The sequence below is a fragment of the Tasmannia lanceolata genome, unplaced genomic scaffold (genome assembly GCF_043159265.1).
Source record: "Tasmannia lanceolata isolate RefF3 unplaced genomic scaffold, GAP_Taslan_0.1 ptg000020l, whole genome shotgun sequence".
Classification (NCBI taxonomy): Eukaryota; Viridiplantae; Streptophyta; class Magnoliopsida; order Canellales; family Winteraceae; genus Tasmannia; species Tasmannia lanceolata.
The window spans coordinates 2,831,862-2,847,583 of NW_027518697.1; the positions used below are offsets into that span (position 1 = coordinate 2,831,862).

Here is a 15,722-nt window from a genome sequence, read left to right on the forward strand (position 1 = left end):
GAGGTTGTAGGTGAGTTTTTTAGGAACGACAAGCAATAAAGTTGTTGTTCAGAGCTTGCTAGATTGATCCAATAGGGTTACATAAAACACATGAACTGTTAATGATTATCAGAGCCAAGTTGTTCTCACGGGCTAGTGAGACTGGTTGTTGAATTTGGAGTTTGTAACCCGATCTGTCCCTTTTTTTATCATTGAAGTAAGATGATCCAGTTGGAGAAATCATGTTCTTCATATAATTCTGGAGAGGATGCTATGTAATTTAATAGCATTCTTACCGCTATGAGAGTAATCCAATGAGTGGCATCTTATTGAGTAATGCAATGAGTGACATCTTATTGTTTTCATTGCAAAGAAAAGATGTAGTGTTTCAGTAGCCTTAGATTATTGCCTTTGGGCAGCCATCAACTTAACCTGTTGCCTTTGGGCAGCCATCAACCTAACCTGCAAGTGATAGAAACAGGGTTCTAAGAGGATACTTGTTATCTTCTTAGATAATCATACCAAGTCAATAGTCCAGATCCCCATTCCTTGTCACCCATTTAGATAGCCATACCAAATCGATAGTGCATCAGCAGATTCCAACTTCGTAATGGTTTTGGATTGGAAAATTCTTCTTAGTAGGGGTGCGGAAAAGTTGATGTAGGGTTCCTTTCCCTTTTGATTTGATAGTTTTTAGAACTAGGTTGATATGTTTTACACACGGGCTCTCTTCCTTTTCAAGAAAATTTCAATAGATGCTAATATTAACACCCTTAATTTGATACTTGCACCCTATCTTTTGACTCTCTCATTGGTTATTAGTTATTACAATTTCCAATAATCTGCGAACAGCCGACCAAAAAAATTACAAATTTACAATGAAGGGTGGGGTGTGAATACTGGAATAAGAGATCATAAACTTCAGCTCGCTTTCTTTTGGTGATCATTTTAGAATCTTTGACAGGATTACTTCTATGTCTAACATATGATTCTTTCTTCAATCTTTCAAGATTTATTGGAGCCCCTGTTGTGTTTATTGGTACCTGATGGCATACACTGGAGTGCATGGATGATATGGTTAACAGTTCTCCTGAAGTTAAACATTCCTTAAATATGCAGGAAGTAATATTTTATCTGTTTCTTATCAGCAATACTGCTATGCTATAGAATTTTTGGTCACAAATAATGCTAGACAATTTCCTCTCATTCAAACTCACATCACTCTTTTATGATCTTGTTATCTTTTTAAACATGCATAGAAATATTCCCAACTTGAAACCTTAGTTTCCAACCTTAAACCAGTAGTTCTATGATGATTTACACAACTTTGGAATCCATTTGAGTCGTTTGCAGACAAACTAGTAACTGGAGGAATGTTTGTACAAACATATATACAGGCTGGTCTCTGAAGAAAATACTGGAATACAAAATACTTATTTTTCTTTCTTTATATCCTTTGATGAAGCTTGGAAATGCTAGACTGTACCCAAACTAGTCACACCCAAAATTGCTTGCTTTTGTAGGAGAACATGCCATTAATTTCCCATTATTCATTCACTTGTCGAGTACTTAGAGGTCCAGTACTTTTCAATCTCTTCTGCTGTTCTTCCAGGGATTCTCCCAGCGATCAAAGACCACCTGAGCCATTAAGTTTCCAACAGATGGGGAAAAAACAGAGGAAAAAGCTTAGTTGTTTGATCTATACAGTTCTAAACATTGACCTTAGACAAAACAGAGAGAAATTCAGATAAGACTGCAGACCTCTCTCCAAGCAGATTAAACATTCTTTCAATAAGTGTCTCCTCATCCTCTGAGAACTCCAGCTTAGAATCTTGACTGGTTCCCTCTGAAACAATTAATCACAAGATAAAAATTAGGAAACACCCAAAAGGAGAAATAGCATGTCATGAAACTAGTTAACAGAGAGACTATAAAATTGCCAAAAATTTGAAGGAAAATTAAAGGTTCTTTTTCCTAGTAAGATAAATGGGTATCTTCTTAAACATTGGAAAATTGTGTAACAGAGCCATTTGATGGGAAGGAAAAAGGAAAAACAACAAAAATAATGAAGAAAACAAAATAGTCTTCTTTCTAATAGGAGAGAAAGCCATTAATTTCAAACGGGTTACCTCGAGAATCCTCAGAAATATCATCAGAGGACTGATATAAGTCAGCCATTTCTCAGGAAATATGCAAAATGAAGACTACCCAAGACGTTTCAATTTCCTTTTCAATTATGTTGGTGAAGTTGGGATACGGAGGCGCTTAAATACAGGAAATATGGAAAAAGCCAATTATGAGTAAACTAGAGAGGAAGGAAGGGAAGACTGGTAGTTGCAAAAGGAGTTCAGTTTGAATTTGGATTGGGGTTTGAACGTTAGGTGTATTGGAGATGATGTAATCTATGATGGAGAAAGTGTCCAAAGGAGATTTGGATATGGGAAAGCGATATGAGCACAACCATGTTTTGATATTTGCTGTAACTCATCTTCTCTTTTATTATTATTATTTAAAGAGCTGTCAAAGGTTATTATAGTTCCCAAAAAGTTCTCACAAGCCGATTAATAAAAGAAAAGACAAGCTGTGTTTGTTCAATTATTAAAACATGGTTGTGCAGATATCATTTCCCTATATTAAAGGCCACATCACTGCTATTGAAAAGCGGACCTGTTTAATCAAAATGGAATCATTCTCTTTTCCATGCAACGACCTGTGAAAAGTGAAAACTACATTTTTTAAAGTCATTTTGTCCTTTTCATATGCGAAGTGCTTTCGGCGAAATTTCCCCACTGTCTTCTCATGCAAAAGTCAGCCTCTAAGTTGCTTTCCGCGAAATTGCCCAGCAGATCCTTGTGTATACATAAACATCTCCTCAAAAACAGTACTTTCACCCATTTAAAATTGGCCTTGTTATGCACACTCCCATGTTTTATAATGGCACTCGTGTCCCCACCCCCTTCGGGGGAAGGACTATTTCCCTACGGATGTGCGCAATCACCCGGAAACCACGCGCATCGGATAAGCAAGGGGGGATTTGAACGCTCGTCACTGGGGAGCAAACCCATGACTTTACGCCAAAGAGCCACACCCTTCTGGGTTCTTTATTGATTCTTCTGTAGTCATAAATACACTGCAGGGGCTGTCACAAATATAAAAAAATAGGGGTGAATATATCACTTCACTTCTAAATTTGTAGTAGGTTTGGAGAGCCGGTAAAAAATGTAAAAGAAAAAATGCTGATTTGTCTCATTATTAAAACATGGTTGTTTGGATATCAAATCAGTCCTCTTTCGGAATTGTAAAGTTAAAAATGATATGACTGGATTTGATATAGTATATGGTTGCACCGCCCTTAAAATGGGTTGTGGTTGGATCAAATTTCAAGGATGTCTTACTCCATCCAATATGGGGCTTGCCAAATGAGTGGACCAGGGTCACCAAACAATGGGACCCACTCATACTATTGGTTTTTGTCACGCAAAGATGCCACTTTATTGATCGTTGTTAAATGACCAATGTAAAACACCTATGTCAGAATTTTGATGAAATATATACCGTCAGATCAACAAGCGGATCCCATTAGAGTCATCTTTTAGATCTACTCATTGCCAAATAGGAGATTTTATCTGGTGTGTGGTCGTATAGTCTAGTATTTTTCAAAAAGCACTGTATGGCCCACTTCATAGGATGATCCAAGCCGTTCTTTTGTTGGGCCATAAGGTGAATAGGTTGTGCCCTAAATATCATTTCCATGGGATGATCCTAAACCTCCGATGGATGGATGGAGCTTTCCATAATGTCATGTCCCTCTATACATCAGAGGGTTAAGATCATACCATGTAATTTTTATTTTTATTTTTTGGGAAGGAGGGGGGGGGCGCGGGGGCACAAGCTATTTACGTTGTGGTCCAAGAAATGAATGTTTCTTTGGGGCACAGTACTTTTTGAAAAATACTGGACTTTACGGCCACACCACCATAGAAAATCTTGCCAAAAGAGCATCTAATGTGAAAAAATTCCTAATCACTTCCCTTATTTGGTTTACCAACAAAGGTTGAGCACTTATTAAGAAGCCTCCTTCCCCGATAAAAAAAGAAGAGTCCAACCATAGAGAGCATCTAAATTTCAGGCTTTTGTCTTCCTGAAGAGGACAGCATTTACCCCTTTGTCTGTCTTTTTATGAAAAGACAAACAAGATGGTCTAATTGAGCTTCAAGGGTCCTCCGTGACTTCATAGTCCTCCGTGACTTCATAGCGTGAGTGTCGGAGCAGTATTGAATTCCTCCAAATCATTATGATGAAATGATAATGTCGGAGGAGCATTGAATTCCAAGAAAAAATTATTGAAACGTGTATGACTACAAGGGTAAACTACCGTGACGTGTTCTAGTGTTGAAAAAATGGTAAAAAAATGTTGGTTGTTTCAAAAACCCTAATAAAATATTAGGGGTGCAACTTGGGTCGGGTTGAACCCGAATTTTGGGCGGGTCAGGTTGACAAAATTCGGGTTGGGTTCGGGTCCGTGTCCGGGTTTGGCAACCCGACCAAAATTCAGGTTGGGTTGGGTTGGGCATCAGGCAACCTGACCCAACCCGTAACCCGGCAAAGAATAAGATTAACACGTTACGTTTTGACATTTTTAGTTTTTCACCTGTTGTTTTTTCTAGCTTCTAATTCTCAAGGACGAAAATGCCCCTTTAGTACCTTCAAGTTTAACCTTACATTTTACATTTTTTCTAACATTATCTTCTCCTCTCCGGTGAGATCTTCTCCGCTCCGGTACAAGCTCTCTCTCTCTCTCTCTCTCTCTCTCTCTCTCTCTCTCTCTCTCTCTCTGTTACTTTTTAAGGGAAGAAATGAAAATTTATTTTATAAACACTAGGGTTGCTTTCTATGCCCCTCTTCCTCCTTCAATCTTCCATTAAAATTAGGGTTTCCCTCTTGCTGTTGAAAAACGGTTTGAAGCTCTTTCTCCCTCTCATTCTCCAAAATAAAATACGTAATCAAAGCCAAACGAGTGTAATCGAGGCGATGAAGCTAAAAATAGTTACTCGAAGCCAAAAACAGCGTAATCGAAGCGAAAAAGGACTACTATAGAGAGAGAGAGAGAGAGAGAGAGAGAGAGAAGATTTCGCCAAAAAACCATCTTCTTCATATGCTTTGAAGAAGGTAAAAGGTGAATGTAAACAGTAAAACGAATGCTAAGGGGCATTTTCGTCCTTGAATTCCCTTTCTCTTTAAATGTTTATGAAAGTGGGCAGCTAGCAAAACGGGATTTCGTCTGGAAAATAAAGACGAAACTCACTCTAGTCACACCTGCCTCGTGAAAGAGTCGCTAGGGAGAGGGAAACCGTACAAGACAGAGGGTTTAATTCGGTGACACATCTTTTGCTAAAATACATGAAATGGAATCAACATGAACCCAACCCCATTATAAGGTAAAAGCTCTACCCAAATTCCCAAGAATCAACCCAAGTTGCACCACAAGAAAAATGTATGTAGCTAAAAAGCTGGGCTGAACTCTGGTTCCGTGAAATGCTGAAAAACACCCCTATTGTATGGTCAAATTTACAAAGCAATAGCAGTGCTACTAGGGTTGCACAGCCACCGTCAAGCCTAAATGGCAACAGAGGAACGTATTACCATCGAGCCTATTTCCTGATTTTTAGCCACTTCACATCTTCATCTCCACTAGCAGACCCCGATTTATCACGAGAAAGAAAAATTCATGGTAGCTAAAGATAAACATTCAACCGAAACTGAGAGGCTCATGACGGAAAGGATTCTTACTAAAGATCAAGTTTTCCAAACAACATCCCATGGAATAATATGATAACATCACACAGAGGCACTACAAACATCAGATCCACCAAACTTACCAGAATACAACCACCAGAACACCAAACTTCTACCTATAATATATAATAAAATCTGAAAGATAATATTATATATCAGAGTCTAGATTATATGTTTGCTGACATGCAATAGTAAAATATAGATAGCTCTTTGTGCTCAGAAACCATGAATCTTGATGTGCTCCTTCTTCACAATGCCCGCCTGACCAAACACACAAGATTGATTTTAGCATGGTGCACAGATCAAATTGGAGATAGAAGAAAGAAAGACAGATCCATCTGTGATGTGGCAGAGAGAGCGAGAGCGTACCTGAACAAGGAAAGTGGAGACATTCTTACGCTGATCGCCTTGCAGCTGAATAACCTGCATAGATCGTATAGCATTAGAAACAAACCGCTCATACAAAACAATGTCTATATCATGTTTGATCTCATAGCAAAATGGTACTAGTAGTACCTGGCCCAACTCAGGGTCTTGGACGACAGTACCATTGCAGCAGAATTCCTTCTTGAGGTCCTTCAAGATCTTGTTGTAGCTGAACTCTTTCTTCAACCCTTGTACAGTTGTCAGGCTCTTTCTACCATTCCTTTGTTGTATGCGCACATGCACATACTCTTTTGACCCAGCACTGGAGTCCTCAGCATTTGCCTCAGCGAATGGATCTGCCCTCCATCAAACCAGAGACACGAAATAAGCAACCACAAAATACAAGTTCTATACAAGGGCTGTGCAAGCTTACGAATTACAGGGAGTCATAGTATAAGCTGCAAGGACGAGACAAACGTACCAAAGGCGGTAGGAATCTGGATGTCAAGCTCAGACATGAAACTTGGCTGTTGAAAAGCGAAGAAACGAAACAAACAGAGTGTTTCCTCCCTTTAATCAAAATATGCTCAGAGCTGAAATGAATGAACTCAGTCATCAGACTCCACAGCACAATGGCACAAGCAACATTTCGTCAAGCCAGGGCCATTACAATAACTACTTCTCGTCTAGGCCCTTTAAATATCAACAAAATACGCAGCATATCTGTAAAAAAGGATACATGCCTTACACTTACACAAAATACGCAGCTACTACACATAATGAAGTTGAGGACTTCCATTTCAAAAAAAAGAAAAAGATAAATAAACCATTTTAAAAAAATTGAAGTTGAGGACTTGAAATCGTAAATAACATGAAAATAGGAATATAAGGTGATAAACGGATGTTGTGACGGGGTTTTATCCAAAAAGACCGAATTGTCAAACAGATTGATTTGCTACAAGATACTCTCTCTTTAGAAGGGATTCAGACTCCACTAATCAAAAGATCATTGCATTGTTTTTTTCCAATACAGGAGTCACAACATCAGCATGGGTTCCAACACCAAATTTACTAACAGAAAAAAAAACATAGATTTTTCGTGAAACCACAGTAAGAGAAAATAGCCAAGCTATAGTTTTTATTTATTTACTAATAGCCAAGCTATAGGTACTAAGCATGCAACACAGTAACAGCAAAAATGCTGATGGCTCGAGTCAGCTCCTGGTTGGGGGAGCTATAAAGGTGTGAAACATAAGGATGGTCGTAAATGGCCCCTTTCTTTTTGTTTCATTTTCTTCTTCTTTGTTTTTTATAGCTCAGTTGGCTTGAACTGACAACCCTGTGCTGAAGGATATTGTCCGCTATTAGGATGCTACCATGGAAGAAGAAATATAACATTGAGCTTGCTCCAAGTGCTTTAAAATCTTTTGCATGCTCCAAGTGCTTCAAAATCGGGCGCACTTGAATCCGAAAGCATTCCAGGAATAAACAATAATACCACGTCAAACATTCTGCATACAAACGGGCTAAAAGAGTCTTGCATGTAATTTAATGATTAGAAATTGTTCATATACAACAAACCAACTCAGCCATGGTGATAAACGATGTTTGATTATATATATGGTCAGTACATGGCAGTAAAATAAGCAACTTTTTTCTTGCACAACCCATTCAAAAGATAATCCAAAACCACCATAACCATTTAAAGATCTATGCATGCCCATGCATAAAAATAAAACAAAAGACCTGCACAAAAGTTTATATCAAATACTCAAGAAGTTCATACAGGAGTGAGAGAAAATAACCTATCATTAAGGAAAATCTCAGATAAAGAAGTTATATAAACAAAAACCCGACACGAAAGGGCAGAGAAAAGGAAAATAATTACAATTTTAACTTTAAGTATTTTTAAGAAAAAAGGTAAAAGGCCCCAATAATTTATTTATTTTGGAAGGTAAAGGACCTGATATAATCCAAACATAAAAACTCAAAACACAATACCAAAAAACTTTACAGAGAAGATCAAATTAATAACCAATAACGACACGAAGAGAAAACAGCTTACAATCGTGTAATCACATAACAGATCAAGGAGTCAACAAATCATCAGATAAAATAGACAAATAAAAAATTAAACCCTAAATGAAACAAGCGTCAAATCTAAAAACAGAACCCAAAAAGTAAACGGACAGCGTTACAGATCAAACAAAATCGAAACGAGATCAACGGGAAAAAACCAGAACAGTAACGAATTCGTCTAGGTATTGAATGATTTAGGTTATTGGAAAACGGAACCCTAAAATTACATAAAAGGAAACAGATTCTTCACAGAGATGATGAATAAGAAACGAAGATAGAATTCATAGAGTAGACAAATGGATCGAGCAATTTCCTCAGCAATCTGCTCAATTCAGGGTGTTAAAAACCCTAAAAATTATAAATAAGGAAACATTGTAATCTTCATCGAGATCATACACAAGATCAGGAAATAAAAATGGAAACAAAATCAAGGAAAAAAGCAGAAGAAATATCACCTGATTTGGAAGCTAGGATTACGGAATTATTGAAGAAAACCCTAATTCGGAAACTTCGGAGCTATGGAAATTATAGAAAGATAAGGCTCTGAATGAGTGGTTTGTATCGGGAGTCATGTATTTATACGGTAGAGAACTCCTCTAAACCACACAACTTAACCCGGGTTAAGAATCTTTATACCTCGGGTTAAAAGGATGGGTCACTGGGAGACAGTACATACTCCTTCTTGTAATACGGTGCGTACGCGAACCGTAGTGGGTGGGACCCACCGTACCTTTTAAAAAGGATCGGTGAGGTGGGGCCCACCCTTGTGTTAATTATATCGCGCGATAATGATTTTGTAATGGGTCGTGAGAAAATGGAAACGAGATGTTTTAATGAGTTAGGGAACGCGTGGCAGTATTCGAGTGGGCTTGTTGTTTGTAACAGCTCTACAATGCAATAGGAGTGCGACACGTGTAACGTTTTTTTATCATTGCTTTTGTATTTTCATTTCTCGAGCTAATTTATACTTTTGGGGAAGGGATATATACCGTGTATGTCAGACAAGTGGAGAAGGAGAATCTCTATTTTACTTTATTCCTAGTGAGCTATACACTGAGATGTCTCCGTATACTTGCTTTTTCACGGAACCTGATAATAAGATAGATGCTCCAGTCAAAATCGTCTAGTGGGTCCACCATAGTGGCAGTGAATGGCTGAATCGATTCTAAGGAGTGGCCCACGGATGAATGGTCTAGATTAAGTACTATGGGGCCCACAGAACAAATCCGGGTCTTTCTCATATATGGTAAAAAGGGAAATCATCAACCTGTCCTTTTGGGACCACTGTCATAGCCTTAGTGGGTGTGCCCTCACTAGGTCAAAGGTTCGACCCCATCTCACCCATTTCAAATAGGTCAAAAGTTTCCCGAGACATCACATACCTATAGTTTCACAATCATATGGGTGACAACTATTAAATAATCAATTTTCTTACACTATTAAAATGATTTCAGCACAACCTAGTTCTGATATTTTCACTAACACATCTTGTCTTTTAGTATTTAAAGAGCTGTCAAGAGGTTATTACATTTCCCATAAAGCCCAATTGTAAATGAAAATTTCCTAATAGCTATTAAATAACTAATCCGTACCGTATGCCCCTCCCCCTATTATTTAAAACCTTATAACTATATTTCCTTTTAACTATTTGATACCTTATTAAACTTATATTTCTTTATGACTTCAACTCAATTAAGAAAGTTAGAGAAGGAGAGTGGGGCAAGGCTACTAATTTTGAAAGGATTTAAATGGTGCAAACGTGAAATTAGCAATCTCAAGTGTTGTATTATTGAGTGGGTTACATGATTAATTACATAAAGCCCCAAAATGATATTCCAATGAGGTGACACCTTCAAAATTCCCACTCAAATGCCATAATTGTCAGAAATTTAAATTCAAGATCATAAAAGGAGCACATGTAACATTTAGATTTTCGGCATGTGCATTATTCGAATGCCCAGGTTGAAATTGGAAGGCGATTGAACTAATCCATCCATATGTTGAAAAGGACAGGTGTAAGAAAGACAAGCAGTTAAAAGGCGGTTGATCAATAATTGCCAGAATCAAATTGTGTAAATATAGGCTCTGTTCACTTGTTTTCCCAGGAAAGGAAAAGAAAATGTTTCCCGGGAATCTGACGTGGCATTAGGAAAAGAAAATTCAAGGAATCTGTGCAGGAAAAGGTTTCCTTGGACTGTTTCTGGACTGTTCAGTTGAGCGGGAAAAGGTTTCCAGGGAAACTGCTTGCCCTTCTTTTTGCACTAGTTTTCCAGGGAAACGAAATCCGTGTGTTTTTGGCCGAAAATGAAATCCCTAAAGGGCGGGGGGGATGGGCTTTTCCATGTCATTTTTTGACTTATTGCGGAAATTCCACATGTGTAATTCTATTTTCCTTAGAAAGCAAGTGAACACCAGAATTTTGTCTTGTCAAGGAAAAAAGAGGCTATTTTCTAGGGATTTGCTCTCCAAGGAAATCAAGTGAACAGAGCCATAGGGAGAAAAGAAATTTGGCACTACGGCGGCCAAATCTACATGCAACTTGTATCTTTTCTTTTATCTATGAGTAATTTGTAATGCATATTTTTTTCCTCGCTCTGCAATCTCTTCTTGTAATTTGATTGTATACAGTGAAGACATCAATGAACACTGTATCGAAGAAGGTGTTCACCGGTCTTATTCCTTGGTAAACAAATTTTCTCTTTACACTAAACGAATTATCAGGACCTTGTTCACTGGGCATTCGAAACAATAATAATTTGATCACGGTTTGTTCATCACTCAAATTTCAGGTACATTTTTGCCTAATTGGAATTTGAAATCCTTCTTGAAGGATTTGTTTTCTCTTATAAAGGTGGGGTGTAGGATTTTTGCCCCAACAGAGACAAAAGATATTCTTTCTAAAGAGATTTAAATATCCTATATTAGTACATGTCTCTTAAGCAATACCGTTACCTTATGTTCCTAAGCTCTATCTATGTCATGTAAAAGACATTTTTCTAGGTAACTACTAAAAATAACATTTGTAGTTAAAACTTAAAACCAACAGAAATTTGTCCTTCTTACTTTTTACGTATACTGGTTTTTCGCTCTCTGGCCGATGCATCGTTTGATTATCGCCATCAACCTTCATTCAAAGAAGAAAAATTAGTACAAAATCGACAAATTATCGACTTAAAATCGTAATTGGGCAGAAAACGACAGATGATTAACAAAATTCAGGTGATGTAAACTTAGATTTATTAGTAAAAATAGCGTTGAATCGATAAAAAAAAATTGAATTTTTACCAATTCAACCTGATTTTTTGACCATTCAGCATGAATTTTTACCAATCTAAGATGATTTTTTTATGATTCGATCCTTATTTTCATCAATTCAACTCGACTTATCGATTTAATCTGAGTTTTTGCCGATTCTTCTCCTTTTTATTCTTCTTCTTCCTCTTCTTCCTCTTCCCCTTTGTTATTGTTCTTCTTTTTATTTTTCTTCTCTCTCGTCCCAGTATTACCGTCAGCTCTTGTTATTATTTTTCTTCTTCTCCCTCTTCTTCTTCTAGGTGGAATTGATGGTCAACGGTGCAACAAATGCAAACAACAAGCAGAGGCACCAAAAGAATGCAGTAGAGGATAGGGGTGCAACAACTCGGGTCAGCTTGAGGCCAACCCTGACCCAACTTGAGATAGCATCCCCTCAACCCCAACCCAACCCAACTCGACCCTCGGGGGTGAGGATGGTCAACCGTAACCCAACCCGCCTCGAAATCTCTCAACCTTAACCCAACCCATCTAACCCGAAATCAGGTCGGGTTGAGTTGGGTTGGGTTCGGGTTCACCCGGGGCCAATAACCCAAAAAAAATCAAAGATAAAATTAGAGGATGGAGATCGGGTCCGGTCGGGTCGGATTGGCGAGGCCACAGCCCGACCCAAGTTGCACCATATTAAAGGAGGACAAAATGGTCTTTTAGTGAGTATAAGGCTCACGAGGGTAAGGAACCATCAATGAATTTACATTGGCCAGCATATATAGTCTCTCACAAATGAACGGTTTGGATCATCCTATTAAGTGGGTCCACCCTACCTTTTGAAAAATATTGAACATCACATTAGAAAACATCTTTAGATTAGAGTGTGCCCAGAAAATCTTCACCATCGGATCATCCTAACCCTCCCATCCATAGAGATTTCTATATTGGGCCAGCTAGTCTCATCCCATGGATAAGAGTTTTTTGTATGTCACGGCCCAACAAATGAATGGTTTGGATCATCCAAACAATATGGGCCCCACTAAATTTTTATACTGCTGGTGCATACACGGCCACCCACCATATAAAAACTCTCACAGGTTGGTTCCTGATCCTGTTGCTGCTCAACTTTTCTGCCCTTCCAATGTGTTTTTCTTCACGCTTTTACTCTCTTCTTCTCAAGGTCAGATTTTAATTTCGTCTCTTCTATATCTTTCATGAGAACCCTAAAGTTTAGAAGCTTCTGATTTTCATACCATATCAAACACAAGAAAATCCTAAAACTTGGTTATTGAGCATGCTATGTTAGTGGGTGAATGTCTTTTAAGGAATAGAAGTTGGGTCTTAGTCCGAAGTTTTCATATTGGGAAGTGTTTTTCGACTCCTGGTAGTGAGGAAATCTTGCTGGATGCAATTTGTGTGAATCTGAGGCAGAGGAGATGGGGTTTTCTTAGGCAGATTTCTTCAAAATTGACAAATTCATTGGTAAGTCGCGTAATTCGTCAGTTTCAAAGGTCTCCACAGTTGGGTTTTGAGTTCTTTAATTGGGTTGGGAACCAAAAGGGGTTTTCACATAGTTTAGAGTCTTATTCTACTGTAATTCATGTGTTAGTTAATGCTAGGAGGTTTGAGGATGCTATGTCTGTTATGATTCATTTAATGCAGAAGAAAGATGTTTCTGCATTGGAGCTTTTGGAGGCATTAATTGACAATTATGAAATTGGTGTATCAAGTTCAGCTGTTTTTGATTCATTGGTTAGGGCTTGTACACAAATTAGGGCTAGTGAGGATGTTTATAAAGTAATTGAGAAGCTACGGAAGGAGGGTTATGGGATTTCAATTCATGCTTGGAATAATTTTTTGAATCATCTTTTGAAGGTAAATGATTGTGGTAGGTTTTGGAAGATGTATGGGGAAATGTTTCAAAGAGGGCTTGTGGAAAATATTAATACTTTTAATTTGGTTATTTATGCTCTTTGTAAAGATTGTGAAGTTTGGGAAGCAATTTCAGTGTATTATAGGATGTTGAAGAGAGGAATAGTACCCAATGTCGTTACTTTCAATATGCTTATTGATGGGTCTTGCAGGATGGGTGATGTCAATCTCGCTTTTGAGCTTATGAAAAAGATGGGGTTGATGTCAGGAAATAATGTAAAACCCAATTGCATTACTTACAATTGTCTTATAAATGGATTTTGCAAAGTTGGAAAAGTAGCAATTGTAGAAGAAATTATGGAAGAGATGTGCAAAATGGGGATCGAGCCCAACGAGCGGACTTATGCAATTCTGATTGATGGGCATGTGAGTGAAGGGAGGATCGAGGAGGCTTTTCGATTGTGTGACAAAATGGTGGAGAATGGCTTGTCACCCAATGTTGTTGTTTATAACTCGATTATCAATTGGCTTTTCAAGCAAGGAGATATAGAAGAAGCATCTTTTCTGTTGTCTGACATGACAAAAAAGCATATTCACCCCGATCATTTCACTTATTCTATCCTTACAGATAGTTATTGTAGAAGTGGATTTGTGAAAGAAGCTTTCAAATGCCATAATAAGATTATAGAAGAAAAAGACCTAGATAAAGATGTCATTACATACAATATTCTCATCAATTGTCTGTGCAAGACGGGCGATTTTAATGGAGCAAAGCAGCTTTTGAGCAGTATGTTCACTCGAGGGCTGGTTCCTGATCTGGTATCTTATAGTACTATGATTGATGGGTACTCTAAGGATTTGAAAATAGATGATGCACTTCAAATTTATGATGGAATGGTAAAGGAAGGCCAAAGGCCTAACTTGGTAACATACAATTCCATTGTTAACGGTTTTTGCAAAGAGGCTTCTGTGGACATGGCAAGGCATGTGGTGGAGGAAATGCGGAGGAAGCTTTTACCACTTGATGTTATAAGCTACAACACTTTGATAAATGGCTATTGCAGGATCCAAAACATTGATGAAGCATTTGCTTTGTGTCATGAGATGACACGTGCTGGGATTTTAGTAAATGAAGTTACATATAATATTTTGATTAATTTTATGTGCAAATTTGGATGTAGGCAACAGGCAAAAGAACTTATGAAGGTGATGTTGGATAGGGGGCTTGTTCCTGATTCTATTACATATACGATTCTTATTACTGAGCTCCACAAGACTAGCAGTGCACATGAAGTGGTTGAATTGCATGATTATATGATACTTAGAGGAGTAATTCCCGATGAGTACACATATAAAGCCATTGTCAGCCCACTTATTCAAGATGAAAATGCAAATATGAAAATTTGAAATGATGCACTGAGATCTAACATACTTGGCACACATAAGGTGCCGCTCACTTGGAAACAAATGACTGGTCCTAGTAGGAATATTTGGCATATTTCAACTGATGTTGACATGCTTTCCAATGGTTCATATGGATTGCCATGTAAAATTTTGTACAAGTTGGGGGACTTTTTGAAATTTGGAAAGGTGATGAACTCGGAGACTTCCTTTAACTTCAGAAATGAGTGCTTGTTCGCAAGGTTTACAGAGCCAGACTTCAAATCTGGGTTTTCCTCTTTTCTATGGTAAATGGGAATTGGATCTGCAAACTGAAGGTTAAAGAACAAGCTCTGTTTTCCATTTCAAAAAAAAAAGAAGGCCCAAGCCCTGTCCAATAAAGCTACAACCCAAGCCCTGCATAGTTTGTATGTTGTTAATATTTTTTATTTGCACTCTCCATATCTGAAACTTGTTCATTTATGCGGGCCTTTGTATTAGATATGTATACAATGTAGTTTTGACAATTCCTTGGATGGGAAATAGGATTAAATGATTTATTTATTCTTTGACATCTCATTTTCACAGGCTAAATTTATACTGCATTGTTTCAATAACATTGAAGACTGGTTCCAAATTTTTCTCAGGTTGAGGTAACTCAGGAACTAAGATATATCATTCACGACCATGGTTTTCAATCATCAACGTATTCTTTTTAATTTGAAAAAATCGGTCAATTGATTGATTGTCACATAATGATTTCGTCAACAACTTAAGACTATCAAATATGGCATTAGATGTAATTCAATGTATATACCTTCAGTTTTTGTCTATCAGTTGCTTCTACTGTCTAAGGAGTCTGCTATATGGCTGTAATTGGATTAGACTTTTGTTCTATAATAATCTACTTTCTTGTCAGTTCAATATAGCTTTGTCATCTTCTATGGGTGTACTTGTGCCTGACCTAAAACAGTAAAACGTACCTTGCTTCACAGCCACGACTGACG

General features: G+C 37.8%; 2 protein-coding genes across 2 annotated transcripts; one reads left to right on the forward strand and one right to left on the reverse strand.

The window, feature by feature from the left end:
- Positions 1 to 5,750: 5,750 nt before the first annotated feature.
- LOC143854258 (protein translation factor SUI1 homolog) lies at positions 5,751 to 8,834 on the reverse strand. Its single transcript, XM_077364131.1, has 5 exons — positions 8,676 to 8,834; positions 6,623 to 6,734; positions 6,292 to 6,497; positions 6,145 to 6,198; positions 5,751 to 6,036 (listed from the first exon to the last, which is right to left on the reverse strand). Exons 2-5 carry the CDS (start codon positions 6,657 to 6,659, stop codon positions 5,992 to 5,994), a joined length of 342 nt encoding a protein of 113 aa, XP_077220246.1. The 5' UTR covers positions 6,660 to 6,734; positions 8,676 to 8,834; the 3' UTR covers positions 5,751 to 5,991.
- Positions 8,835 to 12,592: 3,758 nt separating this feature from the next.
- On the forward strand, positions 12,593 to 15,287 carry LOC143854345 (Pentatricopeptide repeat (PPR) superfamily protein). Its single transcript, XM_077364238.1, has one exon. It carries the CDS (start codon positions 12,763 to 12,765, stop codon positions 14,740 to 14,742), a length of 1,980 nt encoding a protein of 659 aa, XP_077220353.1. The 5' UTR covers positions 12,593 to 12,762; the 3' UTR covers positions 14,743 to 15,287.
- The last annotated feature ends 435 nt before the right edge of the window (positions 15,288 to 15,722 follow it).